This window comes from Notothenia coriiceps, unplaced genomic scaffold, assembly GCF_000735185.1.
Source record: "Notothenia coriiceps isolate Sejong01 unplaced genomic scaffold, NC01 NC01_scaffold00037250, whole genome shotgun sequence".
Classification (NCBI taxonomy): domain Eukaryota; kingdom Metazoa; phylum Chordata; class Actinopteri; order Perciformes; family Nototheniidae; genus Notothenia; species Notothenia coriiceps.
In genome coordinates, this window is record NW_011369951.1 from 5,589,932 (window position 1) to 5,614,359 (window position 24,428).

At 39.1% G+C, this 24,428-nt stretch overlaps 2 protein-coding genes across 5 annotated transcripts in view; both read left to right on the forward strand.

Moving 5' to 3' along the window:
• The window catches only part of stard13b (StAR related lipid transfer domain containing 13b), an 80,938-nt gene extending 73,611 nt beyond the window's left edge, over positions 1-7,327 (forward strand). For all 4 annotated transcript variants that reach the window (XM_010796043.1, XM_010796045.1, XM_010796044.1 and 1 more), the window contains 10 exons: positions 774-2,128; positions 2,234-2,404; positions 2,665-2,824; positions 3,012-3,210; positions 3,872-4,085; positions 4,508-4,622; positions 4,741-4,962; positions 5,388-5,605; positions 5,720-5,896; positions 6,449-7,327. In XM_010796043.1, the coding sequence (XP_010794345.1) occupies positions 774-2,128; positions 2,234-2,404; positions 2,665-2,824; positions 3,012-3,210; positions 3,872-4,085; positions 4,508-4,622; positions 4,741-4,962; positions 5,388-5,605; positions 5,720-5,896; positions 6,449-6,566 (2,949 nt within the window). In that variant the 3' untranslated portion in view covers positions 6,567-7,327. The remainder of the gene's footprint in view (positions 1-773; positions 2,129-2,233; positions 2,405-2,664; positions 2,825-3,011; positions 3,211-3,871; positions 4,086-4,507; positions 4,623-4,740; positions 4,963-5,387; positions 5,606-5,719; positions 5,897-6,448) is intronic.
• Positions 7,328-9,844: 2,517 nt separating this feature from the next.
• stxbp1a (syntaxin binding protein 1a) overlaps positions 9,845-24,428 on the forward strand; it is a 682,465-nt gene continuing 667,881 nt past the window's right edge. The window contains 1 exon segment of the mRNA XM_010796628.1: positions 9,845-10,093. Coding sequence (XP_010794930.1) covers positions 9,845-10,093 — 249 coding nt within the window.

Below are 24,428 nucleotides of genomic sequence, written 5' to 3' on the forward strand. Positions count from 1 at the left end.
GTGTGTGTGTGTGTGTGTGTGTGTGTGTGTGTAATTATAACTCTTACCCCTGAGGGTTTTTTTACATCTTGGAAAGCTTTTTTCCTTGACTAAAATATCACAATTGTCATTTGTAAGAAATAGAATACAAATGCCAATGCCTTCATAACAAAATCGTTTTTTCTTAAGTTATGAATATACTTTACCACACAAATGGAATCTGGTTTCAGCTTTTCATCCAACACTGATATTCAAGATTGTACCATTGTTGTGTTCATACCTTTTCAGAGGGATTTGTATCTCTCCCCACTTTGGATTGTAGCCTGCTGGCATATATTAATGATATTTTTCTTGCCTTGGTCTAATAATGGAAAAGTCTTTAAGTCAAGGGAATCATTTGTCCGGTGCTTTGTCACTGTTGGTTGATTGTATAATGTTATTACTTCATAGCAGATACATCCTCCAGTCATTTCCTGCATTTCCTATTTAGCTGTTCATTGTGGATCAGATGATCTGCGTTATGTTTCACTGTATACATTATTCCTTACCTTGCATACTGTAGTCAGCTGATGTTGTGAACAATACATTCAACTAACCCTAACCCTTTTTAAAAATGTTAAAGAATATAGGTTAATATTATTTTAATTATTTTGTGCGCATGTTCTCTTTAATTCATTTGTTTTTGTTTTTATTTAATTGGGTAACTACCTAAAAAGAAACACAACTACAAAGAAGTGTAAAATACCAAATTAAATCATGTAGGTCAGAGTAATTAATGCTATGTCTCTCCTCAGAGTGAAGACTCTGATGAAGAAGACCTGTTTGCTATCAGTGACAAATGGACCTTTGAGTGGAGCAGCCGGCGTTGGTCCAGGCTACAGGACACTGACTGTCTGCTGGGAGAGGGTCAGCCCTCAAGCGACGGCCTGCCTCTGAGAACCACCACCAGCAGCGAGAGTGTTCTGACTGACCTCAGCGAGCCAGAGATCTCCTCCCTGCACAGTGAGAGCAGCGGGGGCAGCGGCCACAGAGGCCTCAGCACAGAGGACTCTGACTGCTCCAACCGCACCGGCTCGGATTCTGCAGCAATGCCAGACTCTACTTCTCTCACAATGCCTCACATCCCCAAAGAAATTGCCCACTACGGCTCACTACCTAATAAGCATGGCAAGATAAGCCACACCCGTGCCAAAGACTTCTTGAAGCGCATGGAGACACTGCGATCCAAAGGAACACTGGGAAGGGGTCGTAAGTCATTGGTAATCGGCTCTCCAGTGCTACAGCAGGAGGCCCAGGCACTGAAGACCCTGCAGTGTGTCGAGATCATTAATGGAGATGCTGAAGCTCCAGAATTACCGCCCAACAAAGTTCAGCCGTCCCAGTCCAGTAGTGAGGGTAGCAGCCACTCTAGTGGCAGCGCTGTCAGTACACCCAGCCTAAAAGAGCGTAAACCTCACCGGGCTGACCACAAGCGAAGTGGCATGTATTTAGAGGACTTAGACATCTTCTCAGGCACCCAAGTGAATAAAGTTGCTGAACAAAACCGTAGGAATGAGTTCTGCTCTTATGAGGACCTGGTTGTCCACATTCCCAAAGACCACAAGCCAGGTACCTTCCCCAAAGCACTGTCCATAGAGAGCCTGTCCCCAACCAATGGGGCGTCTATCAACTGGCACAGAGGCAGCATGCACCTCGACTCCCCACTGATCTCATGTAGGAAGGAATCCAGACCTGTCACACAGTGCTGCTCCAGAGGCAGCCGCATCAGTGTGTATGATAATGTTCCTGGCTCACATCTGTACGCCAGCACTGGAGACCTGATAGACCTGGAGAAGGAAGACCTGTTTCCTCATCTAGACGACATCTTGCTGCATGTCAACGGTCTACAGCAGATAGTGGACCACTGGTCCAAAAATGTGTTGCCTGTGGGAGAAGGACTGTCACAGGTGGACAGCAAGAAGGAACATGAAGCAGGTCAACAGTCCTCCAGTCAGATCACATTGGACTTTGAGGGAAATTCAGTCGCAGAAAGCCAGACTGCACCTAGTTACGGTGACAGAGACAGAGTATCACTTGCTGAGACCGAATCAACTGTCCTCAGGGAGAGGAGGGACTCAGGAGTAGGGGCTTCACTCACAAGACCTAATCGGTAAGACTAATGGTGTTAAAAGTATTGAAATATTTGAAACAATACTAAGATTGTATTGAAATCTTATCTTAAATATTTTTGCTGTTTAATTTTTCCTGGCATCAGGTTACGGTGGCCCAGCTTTCAGATATCTAATCGCCTAAGTCACTCAGTGGCGTCCCTGCAGATCACCAACCAGTCAGCAGGCCAGCTCAGTTTGTTGCAGAAGTTTTCTCTGCTGCGCCTTACTGCAATCATGGAGAAGTACTCCATGTCCAACAAGCACGGCTGGACCTGGTAAGTCTAATTCTAACATCCACTTTTTATGGATTGATTACATTTTTCTTTATCAGTGAAAGCACATTTTACATCATTTACCTCATTTTGTATGTAGGTTTTTTCTCTAATTATTTTATTAGTACAGTACACATCTTTCTTTGTGTACTATGGTATGAGCAGGCCTTAATGAATTACTGGAACCATATTCCCTTTTGGTATACAAGCTCTTAATACTATTTTATTTTAAATAAATGTATTTTTCTTCATATCTTTTCTAGGTCCGTGCCAAAGTTTATGAAGAGAATGAAGGTACCAGACTATAAGGATAAGAATGTGTTCGGCGTGCCTCTCATAGTGCATGTGCAGCGTTCTGGGCAACCGCTGCCCCTCGGCCTGCAGCAGGCCCTGCGGTACCTGAGGAGCCAGTGTCTTGACCAGGTATGACAAAGTACTTGAATTTTCACATGTAAAGTAACAAATGATTGACTTTGTCTACTTATCTATACTGTGTATAATGCGGTGGAAGTTTTCCAAAAGATTATTACACAAATTGTAAGCAGATACAATTGTCAGTGAGCGAATACTGCTGCCAGCTGTCAAGTTAACACGTCTGTTTTGCTTGCAGGTGGGTCTGTTCCGTAAATCAGGGGTGAAGTCTCGAATTCAAGCGCTCAGGCAGATGAATGAGAATTCTCCAGACAATGTGAACTATGAGGATCAGTCTGCCTACGATGTGGCTGACATGGTGAAGCAGTTCTTCAGGGATCTACCTGAGCCTTTGCTCACCAGCAAGCTGGGGGAGACCTTTCTCCATATCTACCAATGTAAGGACATGAACCTGTCCGTGCTCTCGTCATGTGTCAGATTTAAAAGTTAGTGTCTTACTTGGTTTTCTTTAAATCCGGAGAGCAGTGTGGATTTGCACCTATTCCCTCTTGTATTACTTAAAGTAGACCTATCATGCTATATTTGAATAATATAGTATAGGACCATGCCTATATAAGGCATATTTATACTTTTTATTTTTCAAAATACCAAACAGATCATGCATTTTAGCCATTCTCATTCCTCAATTTAACACTGTCTTTGCATGGGCTGATTCTGTGAGAACAGCACCATCTACAGGCCTGGCATATGTACTACAGCGTCTCCAGCGTTTTCCAACCGCAATGTCCGTGGCTGTCTCCTCCTGATTGGTGGAGTTGGCCCAATAGCCGTAGCGCCACTTCTGTGACGTCATAGAAGTGTTCAAATCTGGGTCAGTCTGTATCAGATCCGTTGCAGCCCCTTTTTAAGAGATTTGGGTATGGAGGAAAATAGAGAGGGTTGTGTTTTCTGACACTTGGTGAGTTCCCTGGAACACCAGGGACACATATTCATGTATAAAAGACGTACAATAGTGCATTTTGCATGATAGGTCACCTTTAAGATATAGGATATATACTGTATAAGAGATGATATAAATCAATTTTCTCATATGTGCAGATGTACCGAAGGACCAAAGGCTGCAAGCCGTCCAGGCAGCCATCATGTTAATGTCAGATGAAAACCGGGAGGTGCTGCAGACACTGCTCTGTTTCCTCAGCGATGTGACATCCTCTGTGGAGGAGAACCAGATGACACCCATGAACATTGCTGTGTGTCTGGCCCCCTCCCTCTTCCATCTCAATATACTCAAGAAAGATAATCTCTCACCAAGGTAATTTTTCTTGTATTTTGTAGGGGGAGCATTGCATGCCATTCTGTTCCTTAAAAAACTAGTAAACAAGACATGCATGCTTTCTATTAATTCCTGCATGATTATCTTCACCTATTACTCCATAAAGATACACATAAAAATGGGTTACAGAGTCTGCTCAACCCTCAGGGGCGCAGTAGATTGCTCTCTTTCTGGGACGATTTTTAAAAGGCCATGGCACTTTTTTGAAACTCCATGTTTTATGAGACCATGCTGTGTACAAACAAAGCAAAGCTCTCATTTATCATGTTGAAATTGTTGTTAAAAGGATCAAAGGGGTTTCCTGCAGAGCGGAGGAAGAGTTTATATACTGCATTTGGTGGGGACTTTGACCTGTGGACTCTACTGGCCTAATAAGCTTTCTGTCTCCCCGAAATCCCCAGGGCCATGCGGAAGAAGTATGCCACTGGCAGACCAGACCAGAAGGATCTGAATGAAAACTTAGCAGCAACACAGGGCCTCGCTCATATGATAGTAGAGTGCAACCGTCTCTTTGAGGTACAAGAACCTGTAGTTGTAATGATTCAAGAATTTCAAGCCTGGATGCAATATCCCCAGGCCTCCCTCTGTGTATGTTTGCTTTGAATCTTACCGCATGCTTTTATACACCCATTAGATCCCTCATGAGATGGTTACTCAGTCGCGTAATTCATATGTGGAGGCTGACTTACATGCACCAACAATTGAGGAGCTGTGCAAGCATCTGGAGGATCAGGATGGAACGTACCACACTCACATGGAGGGGAGGCTTCAGAACCAGATCAAAGAGGCCCGGGAAAAGTCCAAATACTGGGTGTCCTGCAGCAGCTCTGATAACACAGAGCTCTCCTATAAGAAGGTTGGTGCTCTACCCATTATAGAGTTCATGATGTTTATTAAACCTCAAATGAATATTGATATCTCTTTTTACAAGTAACAAGTTAATAATTATCATAAATAATGCAAACACATATTTTCAAGTTATTAAAAACTCTATGACCTTATACATTTTTAGTATTAATTTATCATCAGATTTATATTAAGTTTAATGAATCAGTCATTATTTGCATTATTAGTTTTCACTTCTTGTTTACATTTCTTACATTACATTCTTGTTGTCATTTAGCATTTGTTTTATTTTTCTAAATGATGCTAGCTTAGTCGATTGAGGGGGGGACTGTTTTGTAAGCCTGTGTCTTCATGACCTCTCCTGTTATTTTCTTTCATATTTCATGCATATATGTGTGCAAATAAAAAAAAAAAAGTTTTCTCGTGTTTCTCCAGGTGGGAGATGGGAACCCTTTGAGACGCTGGCGAGTGTCTGTGGAGGTGGAAGCCCCACCATCTGTAGTCTTGAACCGTGTGCTACGAGAGCGCCACCTATGGGATGTGGACCTGCTGCAGTGGAAAGTGTGTGAGACACTGGACAAGCAGACAGAAGTATTTCAGTATGTCCTCAACCGCATGCCCCCTCATCCCAGCAGGGACTTCGTAGTACTTAGGTGAGTGGTAAATAAAAAAAGAAACTCAAAGCAAAATATATATTTTCTTTAGTGAAATGCTATAATTTGTTTTTCTCTTAGGCCACATACTCAATCTCTTTATGTTTATTCAAGGTCTTGGAGGACAGACTTGCCCAAAGGTGCCTGCTCCCTGGTTTCTGTGTCTATAGAGCATGAGGATTGTCCGCCTGTGGGAGGAGTACGCGCTATAGTACTGGAGTCCAACTATTTGCTGGAGCCCTGCGGCTCAGGAAAGTCGAGGCTCACTCACATCTGCAGAGTGGACTTGAAGTGAGTCCCACAAAAATCTTAATGAGATATACAATGTCAATAACTTCAAGGTTTTTTGCTTTTAAAGAGGACAAATTACACTCATTTTCAGGTTTATATTTAGTGCTTCTACTGTGACATGTTTACATGCTTTATTGTTCAAAAAGTGCTTTATTTGCCTAATACTGCCTATGCTACAGCACCTCTTTTCACCCTCTGTCTGAAACCAGAGCCCAGTCTGCACCGATGGTTAGCTGATCAACCACTTAGAGATTTGTCAGAAATGTCCTGACCCTTAGCAAACCAAGTGCAATGTGTTGGAGTGCTAGCCAATAGAAGTGCTAGTGTTACATAATGTAAAGTAAACAAAGAACTCCAATCAATTTGATTCAGGACAAACTACAGGAAAGAGAAAACCCCAAGAAGCAAATGGGGCCTCTTTAATACTTGAAAAGTATACCTATACATTTCTACGTGTGATATTGGCATTTTTAAGATAATAATTTAATCAATTATTATCATTGAAGCTCCTTTCAAAATATAGTATATTAAATGTACTGTTTTTTGTTTCAGAGGAAGGACTCCAGACTGGTACAACAAAGCCTTTGGTCACCTTTGTGCCGCAGAAGCTGCCCGGATACGCAACTCCTTTCAGCCACTAATCGCAGATGGCCCGGAGACCAAAATCTGAAACTCTTTGCCAAGTGTGTCTGCTCAGCCTTGAGATCAAGATTGAGCCTTTGAGTCATTGCTTACATGCAGACACAAAGCATAGACAGGACCCCAGAACTTAAGCACAGAAGTAAAAACGCTCTGAAAATAAATTTCAGCTCCTCTGTACTTGCACAATGACAAAAGAGGACATCTTATAGGTGCTGAGCATAATTACTCAATGGGAAAATAATCATCCTGCCAATGTCCTTAGCTTTAGGATTTTATTTACATTAATGTTGCTTAACCTGTTTATTATGATAATTATTATCTTTAATAATATTGTATTACTGCTACTTTAATCTACAATGTCTAGGACATTCAAGCTCCTTAAACGCTTCTGGGAAGCATGTATATGTTATTCTTTTCAGATTTAAAGCTATAATTATTTTGATGTAGACTCCAGCGACTGTAAATATGTGTGTGAATATACTGTACATGCAAGCTAGATGTATATATTGTATATATGTGAAGGGATAAATAGTATATATGTTAATATCCTATATATTGATTTTTTCACTGTGTCAAGCTTTCTGTAGTACACATGGTACAAATTGTAAGCTGGTTTTACTTTGCCTCAGTATTGCCATTTTGGAATGGGTCTAATTTTATTGAACTCTGACCCCCAGGTGGTTGTAAAAAGAATGACTTAAGGTTTGACTTGTTCATACCTGCTTAAGGATACTGGATTGTGCAGTCATGTACAAAAGACATCCTTTTATAATAAAACTATCAAAATTATAAAATGTTTTTATACACTGATTCTTCCTCTCTCTTTCACTTTGAAAAGACAACACAAAATACAATAAAACAAATACCTAGCATGGTCAATTGACACAAACGGTGTCAGTCAGGCTGAGTATTACTCGTACCACTGACTTGTCCTCCACAAACAACATTCTTGTTCATGTGGGATGAGAGCGACCTCTACTGGACATTTGAAGGATTTACATGGACATGGTTTAATGAATTTACATTAACACCTTATTGGAGCTTTCAATTAATTTGTATGCTAACATATCAGTTATTCAAAAGCTAAACCAAATGAAGTCTGCAGATAATTTTGTCTGGCCTTATTTTAAAAGACCATGGGTTGACACATTTGGTTGATTGACATTTGTGTCCACTAGGTGGCCGTTTTTTATCAGCAGAATATTTGACATCATTGTGACCATGTTTTTTATGTACGTTGCCGTAAATTCGATCTAGCTTTAAACTGGAAAAAAAATAAACATGATCGGTACAGCTGTATGCAGCCAAACATTATACCTTGGCTTGAGACATATTGAAGACATGCTGACACACATCAGCTTAATGAGGTCATGAAATGCAAGCTCAGCTTCTGGCTGTCACTCAGGACGATGGACAGGATTGTTGCCAAGCTGTCAGTGTGTCTTTTATATAACCACTGGAACATGGTGGCTTTTTGTCATTATGTATTATTATGGACTATAAATATGTGTCTATATCAATTTGGCAAACATAAATGAGACATTACCTGCTTTATCTAATTATAAACATAAACATTTAAAAATATTGAGTCAAAGGGCAGTAAAATGCATACTTTTTACTATAAAACACCATATAGGCAATGCATCTATGCTAATGCTTTGGCAGCACATTATTCAACTGAATAAATAACTTGAAACATGTAATTAATATAACATTAAGCAATGGAAGCATGAATGGTCACAAGTGATTGTTGCAAACATAGATACAACAAATAATATTATTATACCTGTCTATGATTAAAGACTGGTTAAAAACCAGTTCAATGTGATCTGTAGCAGACACTACTATTAACTCACCAGGACCATGAAAGAAGAATTGACCAAGGGAATTAATCTCATTGTAATAGGATTTGTTGTATTGCTTTGCATATGACTATCCAGGGTCACCTTTGTGCCTCATAGTCTAATCCAGGAAATGGACCTGAATCCAAAACTGAAAATGAAACCAAACAAGCACACCCTGTAAGAGAGAAATAAATTGTGGGATGATGATGATAATTCAGGTCAGATGTTTCTATGTGTGCATTCATGCATTTCAAAAATATTGCCTGAAAGTCTTGATGTTCATATCCGCGTTAGAATATTTGACATGGCCCTACAACACAGATCTAATCTTAACCTTTGGCAAGGCTAGTAGGCTATTTCTAACACCGAAAATGACATTAGGTCGTCTTAATGTTGTATCCTACGACGGCATCATAATGACACATTTATAACATATTTTTTGATAATTTCTGTTTTGATTCGAGGTTTACTTTCATTTGAATTTTGGAGACCTTGGAACCTTTGGAGACTCTTGAGCTTTAAAGCACCGTTAGTATAAATTAGTCTTTGCATTTATGTGTGCCAGCTCACTTGGGCATCCACACAGAAGGCCGCAATTAATTGTATTAGGTACCTTTGAGTTTCTTGTAGCGATAGATCTCTATTGAAATGTAACATTTTGAAAATATATCTTTATTTATCCAGAACATGCTTGTTATGCTTTTATGCAATTTTCAATGTATATTGGCTTTTTTGCGTTCAGGCCATGGTTCAGGCCAGAAATACAAGTCAGGTAACTTCCGATTTGCATCTTTGTTCGGGAATGTTAAAGGAAGCTACACTCATGTGATAAAGCGTAACCGACTTGAACAAATATGGACTGTTTTACGTTTAACTTTCACTGGTAACCGCACTGGTTAAACCAACGGACAATATAACTTTATAAAATGGATAGAAGACAATTTACACCCACTGTTTTCTTTTGGCTTGGCATGGCAAACTTTTACTAAATTGTCACGCTATTAACTCCGGGTAGCACTCCGCACTCTGCTGGTCCCGCCTGTTCGGTGCATGGGAAGCGGCTGACCTGCTCGGCTCTCAAGCTCCATCATCTCAGCGCAGCGCAGGCGTGTTGAACCGCAGGCAGGGGGCGGCAACATGGCGGTGACAGCAGCACAGACACGGAGACGCGCAGTGAGAGAGCGGCACTCTCACATACACAGCGCGGGTTAGTCTGCTCAGTTTACCGGCTGGTACCTACAACACAACGGACTCTCGTACCGGTACTCTCCGGATTGGAATGAACTGACAGTGATTTCTTGCTTCTGTTTTGTTTTTGTTTTCCGCGGTTTCGCGAGTGTTCCTCTCTTTCATTTATTTTGGATCTCCAGAGCAGTGATTGGATTTATTGCAAGGAGATAGCGTGTGACCGGTTTATAACCACCCGGCTTGGGTGGACATGACAAGCGAGAGACCGGTGACAATGCCCGGCTCGATGTCTCTCTCGGACCGACAACCTCCTCCAGGTCACAGGCAGCACGCAGCTGCAGTCTCCGCTGCCGCCGGGAAGACAACGATGATGTCCGGCTCAGGTTCAGTGGTGTTCCCGGCTGGGGTTATCAATCCATCTGTTCCAATCCGGAATATCAAAATGAAATTTGCTGTTGTCATCGGACTGATCCAGGTTGGAGAGGTTAACAACAGGGATATTGTTGAAACGGTGCTGAATCTGGTAAGTCCCCCCCCCCACTTTTTGTAAAGAGAATACTGTTCAGTGGCAACAATTGAATGTAATGTTGGCAAACACTATTTTAACCTCTGTGCAAACGAGTATTCTATTATGCAATGCTAATATAAGTAGGCCCACTCCTGGATATGTGAGAGTAAACCACAATCGATACAATTAAAAGTCACACATGTTCACAGATAGGGTAGTTTAGGAATACAACACTTTCTCAAGTTTTGAAATTCAGCAAAGTCCCAACTTCCTCGTGCCAGCTTATGAAGGATGTGGATGATGTCAGGTAAGGTGAAGGTAAAGGCTTTATAAATACCTTTAGCCTGATGGTGCTGAACTTATATCAGAATAGGTATTTTGTTTAATGAACTGATGTGGGTGAGCAGAGCCAGGGGACATCTGCTGTTGCTGTGTGTGGAATAATGCAGGGGGCCTGGAGCTAAGGGTCTCTAATACCAGGGATCACTACTTTTGTCAGGGTGTCTTTTGGGAGCCCAGAATTACTGGCGGTCAGCGTTTGGTTATAATGTGGCCAGTGAAGCTCTTCAGCAGTGTTGTGAAGAGAATGAATATTCTTGCCGTATACTAGACCTGCTCTTAATTTATGCAGGTTTTTGTAGTCACAATCACCTCTAATGAGATTAACCAAATATTGTGAGGTATTGTAATGCTCCACTTTTTAAACAGGCCTGGAGAGTCATTTATCTTAAAGGTCCCATGTCATGGCCATTTCTACTGATCATATTTCCTTTGTTGAGGTATACTAGAATAGATTTATATTGTGCAATTTTCCAAACTCACATTGGTTTCTCATACAGCATCTCTGTATAGTATGTGTATTCACTCTATGTCCTAAACGGCTTGTTGGAACTCCTGCCCCCCCCTCCCTGTGAACCCAGTGTGCTCTGATTGGTCGGGACGTTGTGAGGCTCGTTGCTGCTCGCCGCAGCTGCGAGCTGCTGCAAGCTGCTGCGAGGAGCGGACAGGTTTCCGGGTCGGCGATACAGCGAGAACAAGCGAAACTCATCCTGAGCACTCACAAACACTCACAGCCTAAGTAAAAACAACAAGTGTGGCTTGATTTGAGTAAGAAAAAGGTTTATAACGCTGTGAGAATGGGTCTGCGGTGAGCATTTCTCCGCGATCCCAACTCGTTTATTACCAGCGTTCAGGGAGTCCCAAGTCAATGGGACTCCCTGTTAGTTAGCCAAGGGATCCTGGTGTTAGGTGCTCCGCGGATTGGTCCATTTGGGCCAATCTGGTCATTTGTTGTTGATTTGGGTGTTCACATGTCACAGAACCCAGGAAGCAAGCAATGGAAAATGAGAAATCTCCAATGAGGCGTTTTGGGGCAGCATAGACAGGTCTTTTCTGTGTTACAGTTTTACTCGCTACAGGGTGTACTTTGAGAGTTTTTGACTCTGCAGACTGTTTACATAAAAACCTTCATAACACACAAGGGGACGGGTAATAACCGGAAAAGCATGACATGGGCCCTTTAATTAATTGTATGATTAACTGCAGCCAAAGTAAGAGAATAATGAGACATAATAGTTGCGAGCACAAGTTGTTTGGTGGTTTAAACTGATAGTATGACCAGAGTTGCCAAACAAAGGCTATTTCATCCACAAGTACAGTGTCACATGATATGAAGAGACCGTAGAGCTCCTTCATACCTTTTTTGTCTATCTGCAGGAGTACCACACTAGGGCCTGTTTGCAATAGGTGGACTGCCCTTGTTACTACACTAGAGATGAATTACAACCCATTCTGGCACAACAGAGATCCACTTTGAGGAGCAAGACAAATTGTAGCCCTTGGCATGCTCAGACATGAGTTGTACTGCAATAGCTCGAGTTTCCCACACCTTGCGACACCATGTGTGCACAAGAAATAACGCACTGCAGTCTACAGTGTTTTTTCAACACTAATAATTTCTCAATTTTCTTAAAGCAGTACATCAGTGCCAAAGCTGCCTTTTGCTCCTCTGTGCATTTTTTACATTTTAAACTAATTTGTGAATACAACATAGTGTACTTTATCCAAACATTTCTCAGTTGCCTAAACTTGAAATGATATATTAAAAATTTGCTTTACTTGATGTGTTTACAAACAAAAATACAACTTTACCCACATTATGTGCAGACAAATAAACAACAGGAATTTTGGGACCAGATGACCCAGTAGTATATATCTCCCCCTTCATCTAAAAGACATCGCAAACTGCATTAATAATGCCAGCAAAGGATGCGGGTAGAGAAAGCTGTCATTTAAACCTCCTATCTGTAATATACCATGACTACAGAAATGTCATAAATTCAGCATATTTTTGAAGTGTTGTACAGAGGGCCTGGAGATCCAAAAGAATTCTTAGCTGTATCTCATGGGGTCCAATTTGTGGAGTAATGAAATAATAATGTATTTCCCTTTTCAAGGAGCATCTTGGAAAGATTGTAGTTAGATGTTCAGACCAGGATCCCCTATTATGAAAAGGTGTCTTAATCTCTTATTTAAAGACCAAAATGTATATAGAGTTCTTGTTGAACTGCAGAGATGGGAAATTGACTAATACAATGGATCTGATATTTCCCTTTCTTTTTACCAGAATGAGAGCCTAAATGGGCACCTACCATCAGAAAGGTACATCTCTATGATGTTTGAAAAAGGGGATTTGTCCCATACTCAGATGATACTTGTCAGCTGGCTTAATGCCTTCTTCAAGATGAGGAAATAAGAGAGATTATTCATACTTTGCTAATTGATACTTTGTACGAATCATTCAATGAACTTCTCTGACAAAAGAGAAAATCACGTAACTCAACAGCCTTCCCCGTCCCCATTAAAGTCATGTATGTTCTAATGGATAATGGAGAGAGGTGTGAATTAGGAAAAGCTTTCAGGGCACATCCACATCTTAATCCTCATGACATGTGGGAGTAACTCAAGAGTTCTCACATGCTGTCTCAAAGAGGTTGATGCATTAAAGAAACTCTCTGTGCTTTTGACTGTCATGTTAAATCAGAGATTATTACAAAGCTTATTTCAGCTTCCTGAAACATGCACTCACACCTTTAGACAGTAAGAGGTGTGTGTTAAAGCCAAGGATTTTTTCTTCATAAAGAACAGGAACTTTGGTTAACCCAAATGTTATACCAGTTTCGAGTGATTACAACGTTTTCATGAAGGAAAAAAGCATCACAACACCCAAAGAAACTGCAATATAATCCACTTCTCCTCTACCCATTTGCATGCGCAGGATCAACATATTCATATCTTTCCCAATCTTTAAAAATATGGAGAAATACAGTTTGTCTGTTTGTTTGAAGCTCCTGCTGTTAGCTGATTATGTTTGTAGCTTGGGACTTTTTGTTTATCTCAAGGGATTGCTTAAGAAAAACATACTGGTACAGTGACTGTGGAGTATTTTACAGCTTTAGATGAAAATATTAAAAATTGGAAACCACTGAGCCTGTCCAAAACAGTGGAGACAAATATTATTCTGCAGGAGTAGATTGATTCGATTTTCAACATTATGGCCGATAAATTGATGAATTCATTTAATTGGTTGATCGTTAAGCCACAAAGAATAGACTAGAATGGTGTCTTGGACTAAAGTCATTTGGCCTAAATGAGAAACGTAGGGAAATGGCTACTGGGCATAATACATATTATTTGACTTAGACTAAAACAACCATTTAATAGTTTAATCAACTAAGAGGGGACAGCTCTAGTGAAAAGAGCCACTATTTGTTTATGTAAAATTAAGTCTGCAGGGGTTGGGACGTGGAAATCAAAATATGTTTATCACTCATGTCTGCCAGGTGCCAAACAATAGGTTTTAAAAATGCTTTTTACAAAAATATTTCTAAATGAGAAATTGACAGATACTATTTTAAATGCCCATACTGCTATATATGATCAGTACTAGTTTCCAAATTAGTTACTTTCATTGGTTTATTAATTACAAATGCTAATACAACTTCCCTTATGTTAGGTATAATGATGGATGTTGAACTGTGATTAGTATAATTTGCTGTTTCTGATCACTTTTGAGAGCAATAATATAGTATCAGAACCAAATAAATATTATCAATATACTCTGTAAATAGGTGTGTTACGTGAGACCTATTGTTGTATCAAAAACCTAATAAATATAAGGATGATGTGATGTCCGGTGAGTTGGCATACCTGAACCATGTGACTGCTCTCCGGACTTGGTGTCAGCAGAGTGCGCTGGAGGATTATCTGATCATCTGCTCTCAACAGGACTCTGCCACTCCGCCCGTCATAAGTACCTAGCAATCAACATTGTCACAAATAAATTATTATGTTTTGTTTATTTCTGCTTCTCTTTGTTTGGAGTCAATCTTTATTCCTTGTACGATGTGAGGGTCTAAGGTCAGAGGGTGTCGTTTTCTCATACTGTTATTCTGCACAAACTGTGCTGCTGTATTTACTGTATAGTGGCCTTACTGTAAGGTAATTATTATATGTACAGCACTTTGGCTCGACCAAAAATCGTTTTAAAAATGTGCTATATAAATAAAACTTGATTTGATTTGATTTATCAAGTGAATGAAGCGCTTCACTTGAGAAATGCACCAGAATCGCTGGAAGTTGCTTTTTAGTAGATGATGTGCTCTCAAGAGACCAGGGGCCTCATGTATAACGCCGTGCGTAGGATTGACGTGGGAAGGTTGCTTACGTAGTAGAAATCCGAAAAATAGGTCCATACATTTTTCGCCACTTTCCCATTCACTAAACATTGCGTACCGGCGAGGAAAGTGCGTATGGCACTTCCTACGCCGGTTTCCCTTTATAAATCATAATCGACTCGAAATGCGGTGCAGCTTCACGTAACGCCCATATTTGCCTATAAATAGTCAAAGAAACGCCCATTCATTCATTCATTTTGACTGACTTTATGAAGAAGATAGCAGGAAATGACGACAGAACAGCTAAAAAAACATCTCACACCGTGTCAGATTTTGGTTATTTTGGGGAGGTCGAGATAAATCATATTGTTTGGTGGATGCAGTTTGAACCAGAGTAGCAGCATGGAGGTCGGATCGTCACCAAAATAAATAAATAAGTAGTCCGAAAAAGGTAAATGACAAAAATAAAATAGCCTCCTCAGGCAGTGTGTTTGTACCGGGGACAGGAGACCCCCCCTTGATGAGAAACTGTAAGAAATGATCGGGGAATCCTTCCGGAGTGGAGTCATGACGACTGGATCTGAATTATGTTTTTGTATTTGGTGGTTTGTGTCCCAGCTATCGATCAGCTGTGCGCAGCGTCTCCACTGCAGCCTGTGCATCTCAACCCCCCCCCTCGCGCAGCAACTCTATATCCACCAGTTAAAGGAAATACAACTAATGTGTTGTGTTATATTAGCTGTACAATTTACCATGGTGCTCTTAGTTTCCATACCTCCTGTGTTTTACGAGCGACTTGTCAAGTCTTAGCAAACGGCATAAAACATGATTAAACATGTATTAAACATGTATAAAACCATGCTCGTATCTACAACCTATAGAAATGCAAAACGGCGTCAGTTTAGACGTAATTCTGTCCTCCTGCTTACCGCATCATTTATGAGAAAACATTTCATAACATTAACACAACATATTCCAGGTGGTTTTAAATAACATATCCGTATTTATTTCTCCCAGTTATGTTTTTGTGTGCACTGAGGAGTCTCAAACAGCTGTTCGTTAAATCATTTTAAGATTGGCTTTAATCAAAAATGAATTCTTCATATATGATAAATGAGAGGTAACATTTTATTTTTGGTATTATTTCCACATATTTCTCTCCATTCTTCCTTCTGCCAGCGGTGTCGCAGTTTCTCGTCTCTCCCGTTTTTGTGCTTATTGCGTACGCATGGGTTAGAGTTTGCGTGGAGGACCGCACGTTTTCCCGTCAAGTTAGTATTTTATAAATCGCAAACATTGCGTATATCCCTTTATAAATGAGGCCCCTAGTCTGGTCTTATCGTGGTAAGCTTTCAGTCATTATAAGCTCAAGGGTATAGGGAAAGAGTTTGAGTTCAGTTAAATGCTGATAATCACATTGTGTTTAGTACTGTAAGTCACTGCAGAACCTTTTTGTATTAAATCAGGATCATGATCTGTCCTGAACCAAGTTCTGCCAGTGACCAAATGTATCATTAACAACTTTTAATAGTTCTGAAAATGCATTATGTATTGTAAGACCAGAGGTCAAAGATCAAAGTGTGAAGAGGAAGGCTTTGTGCGTATACTGACTGTGATCTCCATATAAAAAAATGTATTTAAGAAAGGAAAATGCACATTCATTATCACGAGCACTTGAGTCCATCATATTAATTTGCCAGATGTATCCATAAAAGTTATATGCAGTCCCTGAAGAACAAAAGTCATATAACTCAGGCAGTTGGTCTGATTCTGAGAGGCTCCGTTTAAATCTTCCTTCTGTATTTATTTTAATACATGTGTATATTTAAAGAACGTCATGATGGTTCAGTAGAGCTGTCAGTTTAAAAAAAAAAGTGCAGCTCTCTAGAATCTGCTATCCTTCAGTGGACTTTTAATTGTTTGGTTGTGGATATACTGTCCACTATCCAAAGACATACTTTTAAAAGGATTGAGGGCTCTAATACCTAACAGGTATGTACGTGAGAATGAGTAACTCTCTGTCTGTCTGAGTTAGCCCCTACGATGCACTGGCAATCTGCCCAGAGAGTGTTCGTCCTTTGCCAACTGGTTTTCTAGGATAAGCTCTAGCACGCTGTGAGTAAAAACAAGCTTCACCATAATTAAAGAATGTATATTTGGGATTGTTGCAAAGGGGGTGGCACATCCGGTGTCCAACCACCAGCCAAAAAGCCAATTACAAATTGCTGCGTTGTGTGAAAATGTATCTGGGGTATTGATAAAACAGTTCGGGTAAGCATGATGAACAGGTCAACCAAATACAAATTGAAGATCATTTCCCCACATGGACTTACAACTTTTTGTTTGCATGATCTTGAATCTTTCAAGTATAGGCAGCCTGAAATGTAATCTAGATTGAGATAATGTGTTGTAAAACATTTTGTGGACCCTTCAAGGTTGCTGTAATTCCACGTTTTTATTCCAATTTGTATCTTTGTACAGTTCCTCCTGTACACTCCTAATCACTGATGATCATTAAAGGTGATTAAGGTGATGTTGAGTATTTCTCTGAAGTTTTAAAACATTCACAAATGGAGGTTTGTGCAATTGAACCAGGGGTTGGGCAATTTATACAAATCGTAAATAAGGTTTTATACTGGCTATCTGACTAAGTGAAACATGTTCACTGAATAGATCTTGTCATATATCTGTAATTATGTCTATAATTAGGATATTTTCATCTAGGGCATTCCCGAATACCATTTTTCGGGCTCCGGATATTCGGTAGTAATCAGCAGCGGATATTCGGTGCGCGTACACGTTTTTATCATGTGTAACGCTACTGTTTAAACGGTGGATAAAGCAGCTTTCATTTCATTTTAATTTCCATCTTTATTTCGAACAGATTTAAAAAAACAAATAATAAATGTGAAAAACAGAATATTGTTAGAATACAGTATTTATCAATATTCATAATAATATTTATATATTCAACAAAAATATTCATAATAATAATAATAAATCATATGTGTCCGAAAGGGAGCAGGAGGAAGCAAATGCTTATTAATTCCCACCCCTTACTTACTGCTAATCAATGATTATCCTTTAAATAATTTCTGCAAGTTATTCCTACTCACATCTTTACATTTATACATACATTTACAATAATTTCTCATCTTCAATCACCTCTCTTCATTCGCATAGTTTTTCAAAAAAGTGTTTCTGTACAGTACATCCTTTTAAACTGAATTATGCTTGTGCTTTGTTTTAACTCCTGCTCCAAACCATTCCATAAAATCACCCCACAGATTGTTATACTCACTTCTCAGAGTTGTTCTGACCTTGAGTTGTTTAAAATGTAGATTTCCTCTCAAATTATACCCACCCTCTCTGTCTACGAACAATGTTTTTAATTTCCTAGGAAGTAGATTATGTCTGGCTCTGTACATGATTTGTGCCGTTTTAAATGAACCAGATCAGTGAACTTCAATATGTGTGACTTCAAAAATAATACATTAGTGTGTTCAAGATATCCAACATTATTGATAACTCTTATAGCCCTTTTTTGTATATTTTGTGCATAACGGCTGTAAATTGGTTTTGTACGTGTTTCCCCAAATCTCCACACAGTAAATCAGATATGGCAATATCAATCTGTTATATAGAGTATACAATGAGTTATTGCAATAGTTTTAGCCAGTTTTGCTTTTACATGTGTGATATGAGGTTTCCAGCTGATTGTGTGGTCTAAAACCACACCAAGGAACTTCATTTCATATACTCTTTCTATGTTTATGTTATCTAGTATTAATTCCACCTGTGGATTTGTTTTATGATTTCCAAATAACATAATCTTTGTTTTGCTTATATTTAATGATAATTTGTTTGTGTCAAACCAATGTTTTACTTTAATAATTTCTGCTGTTATCACTTCCATTAGCTCTTTCAAATTGTCACCGGAACAAAAAATATTAGTGTCATCTGCAAATAAAATACATTTCAATATATTTGATACTCTGCAAATGTCGTTGATGTATATGATGAACAGCTTTATCAGTAAAATATTGTGATCTATGGTGTCAAATGCTTTTTGTAAGTCTATAAATATTCCCACTGCTTGCTTTTTATTGTCCATGCAGTTTGCTATTTCCTCACTTAATTCCATTAGTGCCATAGATGTTGATCAATCTTTCCTGAATCCATATTGACTGTCATCCAAAATATTATGTGTTTCCATGAAACTGTCAAGTCTTTTTGTAAAAAGCTTTTCAAGGATCTTGGAAAACTGAGAGAGCAATGAAACAGGTCTGTAATTTGTGTAATGGTGTTTATCCCCAGTTTTATATAATGGTATAACTTTTGCTAGTTTCATTTTCTTTGGGAATTTACCAGATTGAAAAGACAAGTTAAAGAGATGAGTCAATGGTTCTGCAATTTCTTCAATAATGTGTTTTACTATAATCATATCAATATCTGAGGCCATGGTTCTCAGCAGGAAACCGATGGACTGTCCACTCCATGATATGATTATAGTAAAACACATTATTGAAGAAATTGCAGAACCATTGANAGTTGGAGAAGTTCTTGTTATTTGAGTAAATGAACATTTTATGAGTTATTTCAGTATTGTATACTCCTGCATACATATGTATTATACATAAAGGAAAAACATTTCGTGAAACTTAACGGAACACAACTTTCCACGACGATATGTTTATTTGAACGGAATGTTACTTTTATTTGACGTGGGAACCCCAAAGAACTCTCTTCATACCGGATGCCTGTTCAGTTTTTGTACGTGAATATCCGATACAACTATTTTTATTACTTTCCTAGTGCTGTAGTTAGCTAATGGGTATATATATAAACATTAACTGACATAAAGGGACTATCATAAAAGGAGGACTATCATCGGTTAAGTTACTCTAGTAAAATTTTGTCATCGTATAGAAAAATTACCCCGTTATACGGATTGAATGAGATGAGGAAACATCTCATTCAATCCGTGGTGTATAATAACGAGTGTTAATTGTTGTACCTACCAATGTTTCCGAATGTATAATATAATACGTCTTGGTTTGACTAAACTTACGTAGGGTCGGGGTGGTTGTAATAAGTTCAAACGGACTTATTGATATTAATATTAATGAGAGGTCTAAGTGGGTCTCCCACAGGACTTAACGCATTTCAGATAGGACTCCCACACCCCTTCTGCTTTTTCCTTCGGTTCGTTTTACGACGAACTTTTACGGGACTCTCTGCGTGTAGTCTCTGCCTGCGTGTAAGTCATACCTAACTGCGTGTAGCCTACCAGGCGTGTAATACATCCTCTGCGTGGAAAATATTTCCAGTTTAGTGCGTTAGTCATCCTGATTTGTAGCCTCCGCGTGAGAGTCCCGACCATTGCGTGAAGTAACTGAAGCGTGTCGTACTCGAACGAGTAGACGCACTGAGTGTAGTCAATCATACTTGTAGTGAGTCCCGTGTGAAGTCACAATAATACGTGTAGTCCACCCCTTGGTCTCCGCGTGTAGCTCTTCTCCTGCATAAACGTAGACCTCCAACGAGTATAGACCTTGAGTGTAGACCTTTGAGTGAAGACCTGTACTTAGTCTCCTGCGTGTAGCCTCTCGCATGTATGTTTCTGAACGGTGTGTAGTACAATGCGTATAATACAGCCGACAAGAGAAGAACATACATATCGTTTGTCCTGCGTGGAGTCTACAGCTTATAGTCATACTACGTGTAGTCATACAATGAGTGTAAGTACATAGTGAGTACTTATGGTCAGCTTGCGGTGTACGTTCTCTTGTCTAAGAGGGTTGTCCTGAAGAGTAGTCCTGAAGGTGTCTAGTCATATATTATTGTTATTATTATAAATAGCAGGAGATAATTATTGTTATTATGATTAATAATTGTTGACTTATATATCGTGGAAAGTATGGAGTTCCAGCGAATGTTGTATTACGAATGTTACACTGTGTCGTAGAATCAAGAATCTTATTCATCTCTGTAATTTATTTATGTAGTCAGTTGTATTTTGTTCCTGTCTTACTTTCACATTAAGACTATACGACTCACTCAATACAACCGTTCCGTCACGTTACAAACATAGTTAGTACAAAAGTAGACACAATTTACGGATCAATGGACAACTTTATGTCGACTATTCTGTTCTCCGATCAAAGTTGAGAGTCCCCTGTTGTTCGAAATTGACTAATGTAATTAATCAACAGGAGATGACATGCTATTTCAAGGATGACGAGATTGTGATGTGCTGTATCCTGTCTACAGGTCATACCGTAGGAGTCAGTCTACTTGGTAAGTTGTAGATCATTGAGACTCCGTATCAGGTGAATTTTACGTCGGATTGAGAACAATCTAAGACTTAATAGGTTTGCTGTAAGTTTGCAATTTTATAATTCAGGTTTGAGGAAGAGATTTTTTATTGGGTCAAAGTTTGCTCTAAACGAATGTCACTCTAATTTGTAGCTTGTTCTTCCTGAGAGGCTCACGGCTGACTCCCTTCTATTATAAGTGACAATTAGACCCGAACACTTCAGGTCAGAACGACGAGGAGTCCGGACCCTACGGTTAAGTTCTCGTAAGCATAGGGTTGAAGTGAGGTTCTGGAAATAACAAGGAGGACATGTTTGTAAGGGAGACGTAAAAATGGGCAAAATATCCGGGGCGGGGTGTAAAGGTAGTAGAAATAGGTTTACGTGGTGGACTAATCCGTGTTGCACTAGCGTCCAATTTCCACAAGAATAAACGTCAGTAGTTCTTATACAAATCGTACTCATTCGTCTCCTCGCAATTTCGTTCACTAGACACAGCGTCGACCTGTTAACACCGATGTCCTGTGTAAAGAGAAACAGCAGAAAACATAATACACACGTGTCTAAAACAATAACATATGCAATATATTTGGTGTGAACGGTACACAACAACAAATATACAAATTGAAACTCGCGTGAGACAAAATGTTAAAATGCCCCACAAAGCACGGCTATCGCTCCGCCGAGCAAGGAAGGTCCGCACAGCCGTCCGCCTCGACGGGGGAAGGTATCTTTGTGTTTCCGTCTGTAGTCACTTCTCCTGAAAAATGGCGACCACGACACTTTCGTCGAATTAACGAGAGTCTTCTGGTCCATATGTTCAGTCAGGAAATGTAAAATCTTCGTATCGATCGTTCCGTAAAGACAAAAAGACCACATCTACTAAATTCACATACACAATATCGGGGAAAGAAGACTCATTACAGCATTACATCACAGTTCTGTGCACCACAGCAGTAACATCGGCGCCTAGTTCGCCACACGCTTCCACCACGCCACGTGCGGACACCAACAGCTCTGCGGTAGGGTTGAGGGCGCACATTTCCTGCTTGGGACATTATAAAATCAACAACCCCTTAAGAAGCTCAGTAAAGTCAAATAATGTGCATTTCATTTACGATTTTTTTATAATGAAGATTTGTTATTTTATAATTTAGGCCATTTGTTATAAACAAAGGTTACACATTATGAGGAAATAATCACGCCCAGAAAATGACCGATCCCTGTGTGAGTGAAAAGTGTAAGTATAGGCCTACTGTATTATGAACATGCAGGGCTTTGATAGGCCTATACTTTATTCTCTATTTAGTTTATGGTATCTTCCCAATGTAGACCAACTAAAAAGTAGTTTAATGATTCTTTAAGGAGTTTCCTGATTAACCATGTGTCCTCTTTAAAGAAAAAGCTGTTTTTGTCTGTGAGAAGTCCAATAATCTTGATATTGAACTACTCCCACTACCGTTCCGACCGAATAATATAGCTACACAGGAAGGCTTAAGCATAACTCACGGGTAAAAGGAATGTTATTAAACTTACGTTTTATCGTGGTCTGGGCCAACAGAGCCAAGGTCCTCATATTGAAGTAAAAAACTTGTTTTCTTCGCGTATTCGTTCAGTTTATAAACAGCACTTTCCATCTTAAAACACGTCAGAATTCAATCTTGAATTACGTAAAACGATAGGTTCAAAACTACACCGCTCACAGCAGCTCTCGGTTTTCCCAGTTTGGTCCCGCGTAGCTACATATCCTTGCTGCTTCGATTTAACTGATTTTGGATACAACTAACTTTCGATTTCCTGATATGACAGTAAACGTCATGACGTTACGTGACTTGACAATACTGATACATAAATCCAGACAAACAACAAAACCTACACTGTTATATATTTTTAAATGTGTGTGGCACCTGATTTAGGTACATTGACGTTTTGGATTTGATCGTTTGCATATTATGTTTAGATATTTTACTTCATTATAGGCTACATCTCATTGTATTTATTCTAACCTGACATCTGCTTTCCTAAATATTTTACTCTTGAATTAATGTCTATTGATTTATTGAATGTAACTGTTTATTAAAGACACAAAAAACCACAAACTTCAAACTTGGCACCACTCGTAAAAATGTTTTAATCTAACTTACACTTACACACCCTAACTTGCACAATACCTTTTAACCTAATTTATACACCCTAACTTGCACAATACATTTTAACAGAGCATGACAACAGCTGTTGACGATTTGTTTGAATGTGTTACAGTAGAAATTTGTATGGAAAAGTCTAAAAATGTTATTGTGAGTTGTATATACAGAGCTCCTGGAACCTGTATTGACACATTTACAGATAGGGTAGAAAACATGTTTACTAAATCATTACAAAAAATTATGTTAACCTGTGGGGATTACAATATTGACCTGTTGAATCCAAATAAGCATAAAATGACAGAACACTTCATCAATACATTGTACAGTATGGGTTTGTATCCTAAAATTACCAGACCTAGTAGAATCACTTCTCATTCTGCTACATTAATAGACAACATATTCACAAACATTATGGAAAACAATACAGTAGGCGGACTATTATATAGTGACATAAGTGATCATTTACCTGTTTTTATTGTCTATCACTGCAGTTCTAAGAAACCGAAAGTCGCCAGCCATTTCAAATACAAAAGATTGAGAACTGAAGATAACATAATTGCATTTAAGAATGACTTACTAAAGCAGAATTGGAGGGTAGTATATGAGAGAGACGATATTGACAAGACCTATGAGGAATTTTCTAAACACCTTTAAAGCACTTTATGACTAAAACTGTCCTGTGAAACAATGCAGAGAGAGACACAAACAAACTCACAGTGCATGGATCACTAATGGCCTAAAAAATGCCTGCAAAAAGAAAAATACACTATATAGACAATTCATAAAATATAGAACTTCAGAAGCAGAAAATAAATATAAAAGATATAAGAATAAATTAACCCATATTCTGAGGATATGTAAAAAATAATACTATAATAAAATATTAGAGAATAATAAGAATAATATGAAAGGTTTATGGAAAGTATTAAATAGTGTCATTAGAAATGGAGCAAAAAGCTCTGGTTACCCTGAGTTTTTGTGGACAAAAATAAATAATATTATTAATAATACAGAAGATGTGGTTAATGGTCTTAATGAATTCTTTGTAAATGTGGGGCCAGATCTGGCAGAAAAAATTAAAAACGTAGAAACAACTAAAGGGGAAGATACGGACCTCTGGAATGAAAACAATAGCTCTTTCTTCCTCACACCAGTCGATGAAAAAGAAATCATAGATCCTGTGCGAAAATGTAAAAGCAAATCTTCGACC